We start from the raw sequence: 17,694 nt of genomic DNA on the forward strand, positions 1-17,694 counted from the left end.
GAAGAGCCGGGCGTGGACAGGAGGCAGCAAGGACAAACCAGATTGAGGTAGGCTCTTGACGTCTGTTGCTCACCACCTCTAACCACAGTGGCCTTCAGCATAGTCGCAGCTGCTTCCCTTTCACCTTCCAGATCTTGGGCACATTTCCTTTTTTGGCCAACTTTACCCCAGAGCCCTACAGAGATCTTAGCCAACCAAGTTAGCGAGGAGCAAAACTGCTGCAGTCTACCCTTTGTCAAGTTGGCAACTGTATACACCTCTTCTAATTGTATTTAATTTTTCAAATAAAGGTAAAGGCCAAGGTATGCTTCTGTCTAATATGCAGCAGTCCTTTGTTTCTGTAATTGGTCATGTGGTTTTAGCTGTATTCTTTCTTACATTAAGAATTCCATAATCTGGGGCACCTGGGTGGCTCAGTGGGTTAAAGCCTCTGCCTTCGGCTCGGGTCATGATCCCAGGGTCCGGGGATTGAGCCCCACATCGGGCTCTCTGCTCAGCAACGAGCCTGCTTCCCTTCCTCTCTCTGCCTGCCTCTCTGCCTGCTTGTGATCTCTGTCAAATAAAAAATAAAAAATCTTAAAAAAAAAAAAAAAAGACTCTCTCCTTTTAAAAAAAAAAAAAAGAGAGAGAGAATTCCATAATCCGGGGTTCCTGGGTGGCTCAGTGGGTTAAAGCCTCTGCCTTCAGCTCAGGTTGTGATCCCAGGGTCCTGGGATCGAGCCCTGCATCAGGCTCTCTGCTCCCCAGGGAGCCTGCTTCCCCCTCTCTCTCCATCTGTCTGCCTCTCTGCCTACTTGTGATCTCTGTCAAATAAATAAATAAAATCTTTAAAAAATTGCCATAAACCTTCTGCTCTTAGCAAGAGCTCAAGTGGTCATAGTTTCTTGGTTGGCGGAGTGACCCAAACCTTCATTACTAAAGGGTTAATGTCAAGAGTAGTCCTGCCTGACATGGATTGTTGTAGTTTTCACTAACTTTTATCACAGGACATGAGAGGACTTAGAGGCCTCAGAGGATTCTGTAGTCCAGTTTTACTCACTTCCCTCATTATTTAGAAACAGTCTTATTTTTTTCAGAAAGTCAGCATCAATCACCCTTGCCAGTAAATAACCCCCAGTCTTTGCATTTGGTTCACTGGCATGAGAAGCCCAAAGTGGCTAGGTAGTAGTCTTGACTTGCAATTTAATGGAACCATTGTGTCCCCTGATGGAAGGATATTTCCTTTGGGAATGAAAATTTCTAAGCCAGCATCATCCAAAGTTATAAAAATAGAAAGCAGAATTTTCACTAGCGGATTATCGGGGTTATAGTGAGAAGGATCACTCCCATTCTCACCCTTTAATTCCATTTTCTTTTAAAAGATTCTATATATTTGTCAGAGAGAGCGTGAACACAAGCAGGGGGATTGGTAGGCAGAGGGAGAAGTAGGCTCCCCCCTGAGCAAGGAGCCCAGTGTGGGACTCCATCCCAGGACCCTGAGATCATGATCTGAGACAAGCGGACAACTAACTGAGCCACCCAGGCATCCCAGTCACCCTTTAATTCCAGACTCCTGAATTGTACCTGTCGAAGAAATAATCCCATAGGTTTGTTTCTGATTCAGAATATACTGGAAGGCGTTAGACATCATCCCAGACCCACAAAGTGCTGCTGGTGCTGTAACTAGTCTCAAAAGACTATCTGTATCACTCAGAAGGTAGAAACCTTATCAGTAATTGAACAGAGACAAGTTTAATATTTTTAAAAAACTGTTAACTAGTAAAAGATGGTTAACTACTAAAAATGGGTACAAAAGCACTCATAAGAGGTTCAGGAAATAGCATATCCAGAAAATAACTACTACCCTCTAGGATGAGGGAGTGGAAAGGAATAAGAAAATAACCTCTCTCCAAGCCCCCTCCCAAGCCTGAGATTCAGACCTCTTCGGAGAGGGTGTGGGAACATGCGATCTGCCGTGGCAGTGACATTTGCATGGCAGTGAGCTGGAGCTGGTCTATAGCAGTGGCCTGCTGGGAGGCTGAGAAGCTTGCTGGAGATCATGTGGCCAGCAGCAGACTGTGATAGTAACTGAGCCCTGTCAGACCTGCACACAGGTGCACTCGCTACTGTGTGAGATAAAACATGGAACTGACAGGAGAAGCCCTTTCATCACCTTGCAGTGGTCCCCCTCATGCCTTTTATTAATAAAACGTAACATCATTGAGCCAGTTGGGAAAGAATCTGCTTAGGTAACACAAGGATGGATTTGGAGCTCCAAGACAGTAAATGGATAACTAGCCTACTGTCCTGCTGTTCTTTCAAGGTAATGGGAGACATAGTAAGACCAGTGAGTTTCACGGCCTGTATGCCTCTAATTTTCCATAAAATGGAAATGGTGAAGTGATAGCACAGAGCTTTGGATTGGGGCAGAGCTCTAATTTTCCATAAAATAAGTTTCCTGATCACACGCAGTGTTGAATGGGATACCATGATGGGGAAATAAGGCATTTCATTAGTTCATGGATGGTGGTTTGACAAATACCAAGGACAAAGAAGACAGATCCATTTCCAGAATATATTCTAGTAAGGAGAAATTGCTGCCCCTCCCATGATGGAGTTGAGCCAGCATCAGGAGTGGTGTCATTGTTGATTTTTTGCAGTTGGCAGACTAGGCACTCATCATGGCTAGAACCAAGTTGGTTTTGGTGAGTGAAAATCCATGTTGCTAACCTTCAGCTTGGTTGCTACAGATAGCCATTTTGATCATTGTGCAAGACAGGAGTAGCTGGGTAGAGTGGGGGACTGATATCCAGAGAATAGGGAATTTTATCTACCTAAGTATTAGGATACTGCTCTGCTGACGTCATTCTTTGGTGAACTTTTATATGGAACCCAGCTGTCTTCGCATGCTGAATACCTACTTGGAGAGCTCATTCAATATACCTCTTCCCCAGACTTCTTGTCTCTGGCCTTTCAGTCATGTCCCTTCTAAGTCTCTGGCCATCCAGCCACACTGCTAGTCATTCCTGAATCAGTTAAAGCCACATCTGTGGTCATCTCTCATTCCGGGTAAAATGAACAACTGTTGTATCACTCAAAGTTCTGGCTGAAGGGTTTTCCCTTAATTACAGGCCCTGGTGGACAACTCTGAGTGGGCGTGTAATGCCACAGCTATTTTCAGGTGGTGCTAGATGGTTCATGTAGAACCCAAAGTCTAACTTAGTCAGCTGGCCATAGGGAACTCCCCAGGAGGTGACAGGTATAGGAGGAGAGAGGTGAAGCAATGTAACATGAGCGTAACTGTGAGTGTCTGAGTCTCTTGCTCATACAGTTTACTTTCAGGACCTGCTCAAGCCCAGACTTGTACAGACCACTCCCACTTGACAGTGGAGTGCCTTGTGAATGCCCAGCTTTATGGCTTGGTGTATCTGGCAACATCCAGTTCAAGCCTCGTCGTTCAGGTCACGTGGTAACTTGGTGACCTGTGATCAAATGTGTGATCTCTACTAGAACTCAGTAACAAGCTAGAAGCTATTACTCAAGAGAATGGTTCAGAGCATAGCATAGCTCCGTCCCTAATCCAAAGACCTGTACTGTCATTTCACCTATAGAGAATGGCCAGAGGCTCCCTGTGTGTCACAGATACTTCAGTCACCATGACATCTAGGTCATATGGCCCAAGTGCTAGAACGGCTTTCATGGCAGCTCAGATCTGTCTGTTGTGGAGCTCCACTCAGAACCGGCTCAGCATGGGTTTACTGGGTAAGAGATGAGTAGTTCACCCAAATGAGGTAGATGTTGCCTCCCAAATCCAGAGAGGCCCCCTAGGCTTTAAGTTGATTAGTGGTAGCAGGAACCAGATGCAGCTACTTAGCCTTTGTCTTCGGAGGGATATCTTAGCAGGGATCACTGGACCCCAAGAATTTTCACTGGGTCGGGAATTTTTGTGGAATTTATTTCCCACACTCTGGCTGTATACGTATTTTACCAGGGAATCTAGGTCACGAGGTTCAGCTACCAAATCCAGTCAGTCTGACACCATCAATATAGTAAACAAATTTACTCTGGAATGGAGGGCCAGTGAAGGGTCCCTTTGACCAGATTATGATAGAAGGCTCTAGAGCTGATGTAGCCTTCAAGTAAGCCTTGTTACCAAAAGCATACCTAGTGGTCTTATTTCTCTTGCTGCAGGGGTCCTCAGAGATAGGGAATTGTCACAAAAACATGGAATGAGCCTCTTTTAAGTTGGCATTTCTAGAAGCTGATTGTCTTACGTAGCAAGGAGTAAGGTTGAAGAGGGCAGCAAGGACCACATCATGGAAGGCCTTTAACGCTGAGGAGTTCAGACTTTTTAAGTCGTGAGAAATGGAGCAGACGGGTGCCTGGGTGGCTCAGTCGGTTGGGTGTCTGCCTTTGGCTCATGGTCCCGGAGTCCTGGGATCGAGCCCCGCATCATGCTCCTTGCTTCGCAGGGAGCCTACTTCTCCCTCTCCCTCTGCCTGTCGCTCCCCCTGCTTGTGTGCTCTTTCTCTGTCTGACAAATCTTTAAAAAAAAAAAAAAAATTTGGAGCAGACAGTACAATAATTTCATTTTAACCTTAAAAAAATAATACATAGGCAGATGAGTTATATGGATGCAAGTCTAGAGGTAGAACTGTTTACCTGTGGAATTATTTTCATCTTGGTGAGAGGAAACAAGACCTGATAAAGCAGCAGCGACAGGGAGCCCACAGACGGATGTGAGAGGGTTGGGGAGGTGAAATCCAGAGGCCTCGAGCTGATGACGGCACCAGTCACTGTGCTGGAGAGTGTGGAAGGAGGAAGAGACTTGAGGAAAGGGACTGGGTTCAGCTTTGGATCTGCTGAATTGATGGTGTGTGTACCATTGGGGTGGTTTTCGTAAGTAACTGAATGGATTTATCTAGGGAATGTATGTGGTGTGATAAGAAGATAGAGATTTGGGTGTCATCAGCATATATATTGTCATTGAAGCCACGAGGAGACAAGATTGCATGCAGGATGGGAAGAGAAAAGGACCAAGGTTGGGTCTTAGAACACTTGTCTTTTCGGGTCTGATGTAACAAACCAGGGGGTGAGACAGTTAATCAGATGCCTCAGAGAGACAACTAAGGTAGTTGAAAGAAGTTTGTGGGCTCACCCTCCCCCTTTTGTAATGAGTAGCTTAATGAGTAATGAGTAGATATTATATTTACATTGTTCAAAAATTTAAAAAGTGAAAGTGACTTTTTCCTGTAGCCTTGCCAGCATTGCACGCTTTCCAACTTTGAGTTTCTGCTGTTCTAGTAAGTGAAGAGTGGTACCTCAAGATAGTTCTACTTTGTATTTCCCTTATTCTGAGCTTGGTTGAGTGTATTTCCATATGATTTTGAGGTCATTTTTGCTTCATTTTCCATGAACTAGCAGTTCATAAGCCTTTCCCTATTTTCCTTTTTTGGGTGATTATTTTCTTACTGATTTTTCAGAGTTGTTTATGGGGAGATTGGTCTTTTGTTTCCATATCATGGTAAATATTTTCTCAGAGTTTGTAATCTGTCTTTTGACTGATAGTATAATTTGCCATGCATAGTTGTAGGGTTTTTTGATTATTGTTTGCTTTTTTATTTTGTTTTGGTAGTCACATTTACCTGTATTTTCTTTATAGCTTCTGGATTTCGGGTCAATTAAAAAGACCTCCTTTACTCTGAGGCCTTTCCCATTCTGCTTCTATTTTGTGTGTGTGTGCTTTAAAAAAAAAAAAAAAAAAAAAAAAAGCTTTGGGGTACCTGGGTGGCTCAGTCAGTAAGTGTCTATCTTGGCTTAGGTCACGATCCCAAGGTCCTGGGATCGAGTCCCACATCAGGCTGCCTGCTCAGCGGGGAGCCTGCTTCTCCCTGTGCCTGTCATTCCCCCAGCTTGTGCGTGCGCGCGCACTCTCTCTCTCTGACAAATAAATAAATAAATAAAATTCTTTTAAAAAAGCTTTATTAACATATAACTTATAAAATTCACCCATTTTAAGTGTATAGTTCATTTTTTCAGTACATTTATAGAATCGTGCAACAATCACTACAAATCAGTTTTAGAACATTTCCATCATTCCAGAAAGATCCTTTGTGCACTTTTACAGTTGATGCCTGTTGCCATTCCCAGCCCCCAGCACCTACTAATCTGCTTTCTGTCTCTTACAGTTTGCTTTAGCTGGATAGTTTGTATAAATGGAATAATCTAAAATGTAGTCTTTTGCAGCTGGCTACTTTCATTTAGCATAATTTTTAAAAATCCTGGTGAAATACACATAAAATGTATTGTCTCAACCATTTTTTTTTTAAGATTAAAAAAAAACTATATATATTTTTTAAAACTAAACTGTATTTCTTTCCTGGTTGCTTTGTGTTTAGTTTGCTATGTTTTCTAGTTTCTTAAAGTGGAATCTTGGTTTATTGATTTAAAATCTTTTCTGATACATGTATTTAAAGCTATAAATTTCCCTCAAAGCAGTGCTTTAGCTTCGTTCCATAAATTTTGATACGTCGTGTTTTTGTTTACACTCGGTTCTCAAAATATTTTATGATTTCCCTTGTGATCTCTTTTTTGACCCACAGGTTATTTAGAAAAATGTTGTTTAATTTCTGAATATCTGTAGATTTTCCAAATTCTTTCCAGGGCTGATTTCTTTCTTTCTTTCTTTCTTTCTTTCTTTCTTTCTTTCTTTCTTTTTTTTTTTTTTTTTTTAAGATTTTTATTTATTTATTTGATAGACAGAAATCACAAGTAGGCAGAGAGACAGGCAGAGAGAGAGGGGGAAGCTCTCCGCTGAGCAGAGAGCCCGATGTGGGGCTCGATCCCAGGACCCTGAGATCATGACCTGAGCTGAAGGCAGAGGCTTAAACCACTGAGCCACCCAGGCGCCCCATTCCAGTGCTGATTTCTAATTTAATTCCATTGTGGTTGGAAAGCATAGTTTTTATGACCACAATCTTTTAAAATTTGAGGCTCTTTTTTTCTACGTCAAGAGCCTGATCCCTGGAGAATGCTTCATGTGTGTTTGAAAAGAATGTGTATTCTGCTCTGTTGGGTGGAGTGTTTTCTAGATGTTTAGTTGGTTGATGGTATTCAAGTTTTCTGTATCCTTGCTGATTTTTCTATTTTTGTTTTTTAAGGTTGTATTTGTTTGAGAGAGCATGAGAGAGAGAGAGAGAGAGAGAGAGCGCACACACACAAAGCAAGAGGGGTGGGGCAGAGGGAGAAGCAGGCTACTTGATGAATAGGGAGCCTGACGTGGGGTTCTATCCCTGGGGCTCGATCTTGTGACTCCAGGATCATGACCTGAGCTGAAGGCAGATGCTTACCTGACTGAGCCACCGAGGCGCTCCTCTTATTTTTTGTGTTCGCTTGCAGTGAGTTACTTTGGGTTTCATATGCTTTTTCATTTGTTTTAAGGTAGAAGCTTAATTTAGGAAGTGTACAGATATTTGGAAATTAAACAGTTTCAAAACAACCCGTGGGGTCAAAGAAGAATCACAAGAGAAGTTACAAAATAATTTGAACAGAGTATAAACAAAAATACAACATGTAATTTGAGATTTTTCTTTTTTTCTTTTATAGCCTTTATTGCTATAAAATTCCTTCTGTTTAGCATTTTAGGTGCATCCCACAGATTTTGATGTATTTCATTTTTATTCAGGTCAAAATACTTTCTAACTTCTTTTTTGAGTTCTTCTTTTACCCTGGGTTATTTAAAAATCTGTTATTTGATTTTTAAATATTGGAGGGGGGTTCAGGTGTCTTTCTGTTACTGATTCCTGTTTTCATTCCTTGGTGATTGGATAATATGCTTGGCATAATGCAAATCCTTTTCTGTTTATTAAGACTTCTTTTATGGTCCTGAATATGGTCTATCTTGGTAGACATTCAATGTAGACCTAAAAGGAAGGTGTATCTGCCATTGGGCAAAATGTTCTGTAAATACCGATTAGGTAAAATTGGTTGGAAGTGTTGTTCACCTTTTCTTTATCCTTAATGATTTTCTGTCTTGCTGTATCAGTTATTGATAGAGAGGTTTGGAAATTTCTTCTTCTTCTTCTTCTTCTTCTTCTTCTTCTTCTTTTTTTTTTTTTTTTAATTTTTATCTATTTGACCGAGACAGAGAGAGAGTGAGCACAAGGAGAGGGAACAGCAGGCAGAGCCAGGGTTGGGGGAAAGCAGGGTCCTTGGCAGGCTCCTTCCTGAGGAAGGAGCCCAATGCTGGACTCAGTCCCAGGACCCTGAATAATGACCTGAGCTGAAGGCAGATCTTAACTGACTGAGGCATGCAGGTGCCCTGGGATTTGGAAATTTCTAACCACAACTGTAGATTTGTCTGTTTCTACTTGCAGTTCTGTCAGTATTTGTTTCCTGTATTTTGAAGTTATTAGTTGCATAGATGTTTAAGAGTATGTCTTAATGGTGAACTCGCCTATTTATCATTATGAAATGACCCTCATATTCTTGGTAATATTACTTATTATAAAATCTGCTTTGTGAGGGCGCCTGGGTGGCTCAGTGGGTTAAGTCTCTGCCTTCGGCTCAGGTCATGATCTCAGGGTCCTGGGACCAAGTCCTGCATCGGGCTCTCTGCTCGGCAGGGAGCCTGCTTCCTCCTTTCTTTCTCTCTGCCTGACTCTTCTGCCTACTTGTGATCTCTCTGTCAAATAAATAAATAAAATCTTCTTAAAAAATCTGCTTTTTGTAATATTAATATGGCCACTTGATCCATCTGTCTGATCTTCAGTTTTCTTTTGATTAATGTTAGCATGGTATGATTTCCTATCTTTTTACTTTTACAATATTTGTATCTATATTTAGAATGCATTTCTTGTAGGCAATGTATAATTGAGCTTCTTTTTCTAATCTAATTGGACAATAGTTACTTTTTAAAGTATAATACTTAGGTCATTATTTTTTATGTGATTATTAGTGTGTTTAAGAATTTCCCATCTTAATTTTCTATTTCTCCCCTTTGTTTATTGTTCCCTATTCCTCTTTTTTCTGCCTATTTTGGATTAGTTGAGGTTTTTTTTTCCCAATGTTTCCATTTTATTTCTTTTGTTGTATTGTTTGGTATACCTTATTTGTTTGTTTTAAGGTTTATCTTCTTTTTTTTTTTTTTTTAAAGACTTTATTTACTTTGGGGGGAGAAGCTGGGCAGAAAGAGTCCCAAGCAGAGCCCCATGCAGGACTCCATCTCCTGACCCTGAGATCACGACCCAAGCCAAAACCAAGAGTTGGATGCTTAACTGTGCCACCCAGGCGTCCCATCATGTGTTTTTTGTTTTTGTTTTTAACTTGCCTCAGCCTATCTTCAACTTCTATTATATGACTTCATGTATAGTATGAAAGCATTGCAGTACTATATTTCTATTTCCCCTCCTCTGGCCTTTGTGCTGTTGTGTATTTTACCTCTGCACATGTTGCCAGAATACCTTATTGTTATCATGCTTTGTTATTTTTTTTTTTTTTTTTAAAGATTTTATTTATTTATTTGACAGAGAAATCACAAGTAGATGGAGAGGCAGACAGAGAGAGAGAGAGAGGGAAGCAGGCTCCCTGCTGAGCAGAGAGCCCGATGCGGGACTCGATCCCAGGACTCTGAGATCATGACCTGAGCCGAAGGCAGCGGCTTAACCCACTGAGCCACCCAGGCGCCCCTGTTATTTTTTTTTTTAAAGATTTATTTATTTATTGAGAGAGAGAGAGAGCACACACAAGCTGGGCAGGGCCAGAAGGAAAGGGAGAGAGAATCCCAGACTCTGTGCAGAATGCAGAGCCCAAGTACGGCTGGATCCACGACCTTGAGACCACGACCTGAGCCAAAACCAAGAGTTGGATGCCCAATCAACTGCACCACCCAGGTGCCCCTAATTTTGCTTTGGTCAATTACGTTTTTAAAAAAAATTTTTTTAAGGTTTTATTTATTTATTTATTTGAGAGAGAGCGAGAGTGAGCCATAAGTGAGGGGGCGGCAGAGAGAGAGGGAGAAGCAGGCTCCCCACAAAGCAAGGACCCCAATGTGGGGCTGGATCCCAGGACCCTGGGATCATGACCTGAGCCAAAGGCAGCTGCTTTAACCAACTCAGCCACCTAGGAGTCCCCCCAATTTGTTTTTTTTTTTAAGATTTTATTAATTTGACAGACAGAGATCACAAGTAGGCAGAGAGGCAGGCAGAGAGAGAGGAGGAAGCAGGCTCGCCACTGAGTAGACAGCCCGACTTGGGGCTCGATCCCAGGACCCTGGGATCATGACCCGAGCCAAAGGCAGAGGCTTTACCCACTGAGCCACCCAGGCGCCCCCCCCCCCCCAATTATTTTTAAAAGATTTTACTTATTTGAGAGAGAGTGAGCAGGAGAGCACAATCAGGGGAATGGCAGAGGGAAAGGGAGGAACCAGTTCCCCTCTGAGCAAGAAGCCCAGGAAGCCCAACGTGGGGCTCCATCCCAGGAACCTCAAATCATAACCTGAGCCGAAGATAGACGCTTAACCGGCTGAGCCACCCAGGTGTCCCAAAAGATTGAACAGATTTTTTAAATGAAATCTGTCTTCTGTTAATGATATTATGCCTGTTTAGATTATTCAGGGTTTTTTTGTTTTACTATTATTATTTAAGATCATCACTGGGACTGTCAGTGATTTTATTGGTCCATACTAATGGCAGATACTCTCAATATGCTTCAGTTTTTCCAACACCATCAGTTATACTTCTAGTTGCTGTGGAGGTATCTGCCTCTAATAACCCCAGCTTCTAATTGCTTCCTCTTTTGTGACTTAGGAAGCAGGAGAATTGTGGTTATGGATTGACGAGTCTCTTCCTTTGAGGTCTTAAGAGGAGTAGAAAACTTAGGCCAGCCGTAATTCTGTAGCTCTGAGTCACATTTTTGCTTCCATGGTCACTTCTGTCTTTGCTGGATTGCTGGAAGTGTGACTTCTATGAAAATAACCTATGCATTGCACTTCAAATATCTCTTGCAAGAATAGGAACTAAAATGGTGTATTTGATAACTATAGTAGATAAATGCACAGTACATGACTTCCAGATTATGGCTAATAAATTTGTCAGCTTTTATTTTGCTGTATTTTCTGTCCAACATTTTTTAAAACTCTTGTTACTTATTTCTTACAGTGTTTTAAATTGTCACAGAACTTGCAGGGGAAGGTTCTGCTTTCTAAAACTACAAAAGTAAAATAGCACACACAAATCCCCATAACCATGCTTACCAAGAGCTATGATTTTTTTTTTTTTTAAGATTTTATTTATTTGAGAGAGAGAGAATCAGCGGGGGGGGGGGGGGCAGAGGTGGAGGGAGAAGCAGGCTTCCCACTGAGCAGGGAGCCCAATGTGGGGCTCAGTCCCAGGACCCTAAGATCAAGATCAACGATTAACCAGCTGAGCTACCCAACGCTCCTGCTTTGATTGATTTTAATAACATTCTTTTCTAGTTTCACCTTGAGCACTGAAGAGCAAATTGTTCCAGTCACTTCTTAGAGACAGTGACAGGGCTATTCACTTCTGTTTTTCTACATATGTCACAATGTCTTATTAATAGTTAGCATGATGTTGCCAAATGGTAAGAGGTTAGGTAGCCGCCACCTTATTTCTTCTAATACCAGAAAGAGCCCTTTTTGTAATCATGTATATTCATGAGCCTTCAGGTGTAGTGGTAAAGAAAGGAGGAGCTGGGGAGGCCATGTGTTTGTCTTCTGAGTAAAGACTGTTGGTAGGAAAAAAGGGGGGAAAAGAAAGGAAGAATATGACATTTTTCAGACTTTTGCAGTATTGGTTTCAGCAAATAGTGTGCTTCTGTCTAGGCTTTGGCTCACAGACTGACTTAGCAGTGTGCAGGCAGGCCCATTTTAAGGAACATACCGGGCATACACAGCAAGGGACTTTTAACCTCTTTCTCACTAAGAAGAATGATGGTGGTGATTTTGGTGATTAGATACATTTCATAACAATGACTCTGTAGTGAAAGGTAGTATTAGAGAAGGCTAATTATGGGGAGAATAGTGACCTCCTGGCAGGGGGACCTGGGAAGTTGTAATTTTTGTCTTTCGTTTTTCTTTTAAAGAATAGTTATTAGGTATCCCATACCTGTTCTGAGAATGTTACCTCGGTTCCCTTCTGAAAATGGAAATATTTTCATCAATGAAACAGACCTGAATGATAAACATGTGGCTATTTTTAGATTTTATTTATTTCAGTGTGAATTTTTAACGTTTTGCTGCAGAAATATTATCATGGTTGATGATGGGATATTGCCGTAGACCCTGTCAGGGATGTTATGTAAATAGGTGGTACATGTAAGGGTTATCTTTTCAGAATCTGGCCGGTTTTGAAATAAGAAACCTGTCTGAACCCCAGGTAAGGAATCATGGAGCTATATTTTATATTTGGTAGTTATGTGGAATCTCACAGCCCTTCCCCCCAGAGACTCGGGTGGGGTGCAGATTTTGCTGTTCTAACCAATACTGTAGGTGATTTTTCAGGATCAAAAGCTTGGAAAGTAGGACCTTTAGCTGGATTCCTGTCTGTGTATCCACTGGTTAGCCAGAATTACTTCTTAGAAATTAGCTTTCTTTCTTTCTTTTTTTTTTTTTTTAAAGATTTTTTCTTTATTTATCTGACAGAGATCACAAGTAGGCAGAGAGGCAGGCAGAGAGAGAGGAGGAAGCAGGCTCCCTGCTGAGCAGAGAGCCCGATGTGGGGCTCGATCCCAGGACCCTGGGATCATGACCTGAGCCGAAGGCAGAGGCCCAACCCACTGAGCCACCCAGGTGCCCCAGAAATTAGCTTTCTTGCTTCTAACCTCTCCCTCCACTTCCTCAATTCTGTTTTCTGAGTGAGAGGACCATTTTTTTTTTTTAATCTTTTAAAAAAATGCTACCATTTTGAAGAGGTAGAATTTAGGAGACGTGCGTTCTGATAGTTGCTGCTTTGCCTGCCAATAGCTGTGCAGCTATGAGCATACCACTTAGCCTCTCTGTGCCTCAGTTTCCTTCCCTGTGAATGGGAAGAAATGTCCCCAGTTGGGAATGTCAAACTAGGTATCAGATTATACCTGTATGCTCCTATTACTCCATTACTCAAAAGAATAGGAAATATTTGTATCTGTTAGAAAGTGTTCATATTTTCATCTAGGGCAACCAAAATAGGAGTAAAATTAGTTTTTAGGAGCATGAGGGTAAATAGCACAAGAAATAGTTAAAAGAAACAAAAATGATTGTTGGGGTGGCCTCCCATGACCAGGATAATGGCTGTTTGTTTTTTTTTTTTTTTAAGATTTTATGTATTTATTTGACAGACAGAGATCACAAGTAGACAGAGAGGCAGGCAGAGAGAGAGGAGGAAGCAGGCTCCCCGCTGAGCAGAGAGCCCGATGCGGGGCTCGATCCCAGGACCCCGGGACCATGACCCGAGCCAAAGGCAGAGGCTTTAACCCACTGAGCCACCCAGGTGCCCCAAATGGCTGGTTTTTAAATTATATTTTGATAGAAATAAAAATTGTAAATATAGATAACAAAATACAGATAAACAAAATAACACCAAATGGGCTAGTATTGAGCCCCACTCAAAGATTTATGTTCTTCCAGTTTTTTATACCTTTGTTTCTTTCTTTCTTTTTTTTTTTTTTAAAGATTTCATTTATTTATTTGACAGAGAGAGGAGAGAGAGCGCGGACAAGCAGGGGGTGGGGGCAGAGGGAGAGGGAGAAGCCGGCTCCATGCTGAGCAAGCAGCCCAATTCAGGGCTGGATCCCAGTACCCCAGGATCATGACCTGGGCCGAAGGCAGCCGTTTAACGACTGAGCTACCCAGGCACCCCTATACCTTTGTTTCAAGAAAAATCTAAAGACCTAACCTCCCTCCCCTGCCAGAAGGGGCTGTTATGTGAGGCGGTGGATGTGTTCCCCCTCCATGGGGGAACCCTTTAACAGGGTATACATATATCGGATCATTATGTCTATCCTTTTTTTTTTTTTTTTTTTTTAAAGATCCACTTATGCAGGGTGGGGAGGGAGGGGCCAAGGGAGAGGAAGAGAGAGAATCCCAAGCAGGCTCCATGCCCAGCACAGAGCCTAGTGTAGGGCTCAAAACCAGGACCCTGAGATCATGACCTTAGCTGAAATCAGAAGTCAAACATTTTTTAATCAGCTGAGCCACCCAGACGCCCCCTCATGTTATACACTTGAAATATCCTACACTTTGGAGGCACCTGGCTGGCTTAGTTGGTAGAGCATGCAACTCTTGATCTCAGGGTTTTGAGTTCAATCCCCACATGCGGCATGTATCCTACTTCAAAAAAAAAAAAAAAACAACAAAAACCTTGCATTTGTATTTGTCAATTATATTTCAATAAGGCTGAAAAAACTTGAAAGAATAGTACACAAACACCTGTAAGTTGTGCCACATAGATTCAGCAGTTGTTAGCATTTTGCCGTATTTGCTCCATGTGTACTTATGTGTGCATACAATTTTTTTTCTGAATTGTTTCAAATGGGTTGCAGATACGACAGTTTACCCCCAACTACTCCTGTTGGGTAATTACTGCTAGCATGCAGTATCCTACATAACCATAATACTGGTGGTATCATACCTAAGAAAATTAACACTAATTTCCTACTGTCATTTCATGTTTGAGTTTCCCCAACTGACCCCAAAACATCTCCTTTTTTTTTTTTTTTTTTTAAAGTAATCCCTGCTATGGCCAGTATGGGGCTTGAGCTGGCGACCCCGAGATCAGTAGTCACTTGCTCTACCAACTAAGCCAGCCAGGCAAAATGTCTTCAATAGTTGGGATTTTTTTTCTTATATGCATTTTGTTCTTTTGAACCAAGATCCAAAGTTTATGCCTTACATTTGGTTATGTCTCTGTAGTCCTTTTTGATCTAAAACAGTCTCCTACCTTTATTTTCATGACATTGAATTTTTGAAAACTAGAATAGTTGTCTTATAGAATGTCCACATGCACATATATTTTTTAAAATAACAAAAAATGAGTCAATCATCCTCTTACTCGGCCTTAGTCCAACATGGTAAGCTCCCATTATTTCTCTCACCTGAAATGCCTTTCTGGTATCATACCTGCTTTTTGAGGTAGAATCTTAAAATTTGTCGAGTAGTAGAAATTTAGTAAGACAGAAAAGCCTGGCTTTCGAGTCTTAATTATGTAACTGACCCGCTGTATGACTTTGGTGAAGCCATTTTGTCTGTCTGACCCTAAGCTTCCTCAACTGTAAGATGAGGAGGGGAGTTAAATGCCATGGAATAGCCCATTGTTGTCAAGGGATAAACACTGTAGAAAAGTAAGTCCTACAGGAGTTGAGAAACAGTGGTAGGTATCACAGATGTGATTGAACTTAAGGTGAATTGTGGTGAAACCTAAATGAAAACATCTGTGAAGACTTTTGAACACAAGTTATTATGTAATGGTAGCACATTGAGCGACCAAATAGGAGAAAGGTTATTGGGTGATAAGGGTTATTGGCTGTGCTGGATGCTGACGGTGTAGTTTAAAGAATTTAATTTTTAATTTAAATTATTAATGTAATTTTAAAGAATGTCGTAGAACTTCAGCTGCCGTAATAGTACTACCTGAAACATTTTCTTTGTTAAACTTTTAAATCGATACTACTCTCAGTTGCTTTCTTGAGTGGGGATAATTATGGATCTCCTTTCTTCTCTTTTGTTCTTACAGCTGTATTATCAAGTCCTAAATTTTGGAATGATTGTCTCGTCGGCACTAATGATCTGGAAGGGGCTAATGGTCATAACTGGAAGTGAAAGTCCAATTGTAGTGGTGCTCAGGTAACAATTAATTTTTCTTTTCAAGGCATAGAATTGCATGGCATTACTTGAGGAAAAAAATGAGAAATTGGATAACTATTGTATTTTTGGGGAAACCATGCTTTCGGGCCTGAGAGAAAATCAGTTACCATTTTTCAACTGTGGGAAATGCGCAGCCTTGTTAGTCACTTAGGATTCAGAGCCCCAACAGGCTCATGACTTTTCTCCAAAACGTTTACTATGTGTGTTTTATTTTTGGCACATCTTATAAGAAAGTGTTCCAATGTGCTGTATTTTCCTGAGATAATTCTGTCTTCTTATATTCCTCATTTTGATACATTGGGCTGGCTATTAGTTGTTAGTTTGCTAGATTAGGTATCATCTCGACAAATTAATTAAGAGTTTCTCTGCAGCATGTTCTCAGTGTCAGTACAGAAGCATCACTAATTATTTCCAGGCTTCCTGCTGACCTTTAAATATCACTTCTAAACAGACTTCTGGAATTTTGAAGACATTAGTGCTGCCTCTTAAAGTGACAGTACTGAATCTTTGCCCACCGTATTTCCTTCTCTACCCTTGAACTTACACTCTAGTGGTTTAAAAACCAGATTTAGTAACTAACTCCTTTTTGGAGAATTACCACTTGGTTGTATAATTGAATCATTATAGTTTCGTCTAATTTGGGGCTTACTTATATAAGCTATTTCAGATCTTTTCTGGAGATAGCTGTGTATAAATATAAAATAATCATTAACGTCATCTACAGCGTAGATAACAGTACATTGCCCTTAACAAGATCAGTTTGGTTCCTTCATTGTCATCTTGGGATTTGCATACATCGGCATCAAGTGCTTCCCCAGCAAGGCACTGGCTCTCCAGCGTCTTACTCTTAGCTTACGCCTACTCTTACTCATACCTTTGTTCTGTGTTTATTAGTGAACACGTCCAGCTGTGACTTGACAGATCCAAAGGCATGTATGTATTTTACAAGCTGGGAAAGCATTTAATGTACTTCTCTGGGAGTACAGAGACGTGGCCCCAAGTTGCCAGACAGTTTTAAATTCAGTGGAGAGCTTCGGCTTCAAACACTGACAGAAGGAGAAGCCACACTAATTGGCACTGTGGGGAAAAGGTGGAGAGACCGAGGGCCCAGGGGAGGCTTCTTTTAGGGATTCTTCTGGGATTATTTCAGATTGAGTTCCCTTCAGTGGAGATGCTTAAGGACAGTCTAATAACCTGTAAGCTGGGGATATTGGAGTGAGCAAGGGATTTGGCTGAGGACCTGTTCAACACAGTGGTCCTGAAAACGGTTCACTTCTGCTGCGGCTGGAAATGGGGGCTTAAAAGTGGTGTTTGGACAAGTTATTTCGCAAGTAGGTTTATTTGTATACTAAGCTTTTCTGATTACCAATATGGAATAAAGAAAGGAAAATTAAAAGAGACCAGGTCCTAGTGGGAGGGAATCTGGTCAAGACTAGAAGGAGCAGTCATTAGAGAAAGGTAATGAGCATGACTGGGTGACCGAGTAAAACCAGGCGGCCTGGGTTTCATGTAACTTCGAGGAATATAATAATTACCTGGAACTGAATATGCCTCAGAGGGTTCAGGTTAACTGAGAATCCACTTTTAGGACTTTTGTGAAGTCACTGGGGATAAAAACAACTTTTAAAAATATATATATATATATATTTTAAATTCCAATATTTAACACATAGTGTTAAACATTTTAAACATATTAGTTCCAGGTGAAGGCAAATACTTTCTTATTTATTTTTCTTTTTCTTTTTTTTTTTTTTAAGATTTTATTTATTTATTTGACAGGCAGAGATCACAAGGAGGCAGAGAGGCAGGCAGAGAGAGAGAGAGAGAGAGGGAAGCAGGCTCCCTGCTGAGCAGAG

The 17,694-nt window shown here is 41.2% G+C and overlaps 1 protein-coding gene across 3 annotated transcripts in view; it reads left to right on the forward strand.

Moving 5' to 3' along the window:
* SEC11A (SEC11 homolog A, signal peptidase complex subunit) overlaps positions 1 to 17,694 on the forward strand; it is a 42,135-nt gene that overhangs the window by 6,881 nt on the left and 17,560 nt on the right. For all 3 annotated transcript variants that reach the window (XM_059179936.1, XM_059179938.1, XM_059179937.1), the window contains exon 2: positions 15,708 to 15,817. In XM_059179936.1, the coding sequence (XP_059035919.1) occupies positions 15,708 to 15,817 (110 nt within the window). The remainder of the gene's footprint in view (positions 1 to 15,707; positions 15,818 to 17,694) is intronic.

This window comes from Mustela lutreola, chromosome 7, assembly GCF_030435805.1.
Source record: "Mustela lutreola isolate mMusLut2 chromosome 7, mMusLut2.pri, whole genome shotgun sequence".
In the NCBI taxonomy this organism is placed as follows: Eukaryota; Metazoa; Chordata; class Mammalia; order Carnivora; family Mustelidae; genus Mustela; species Mustela lutreola.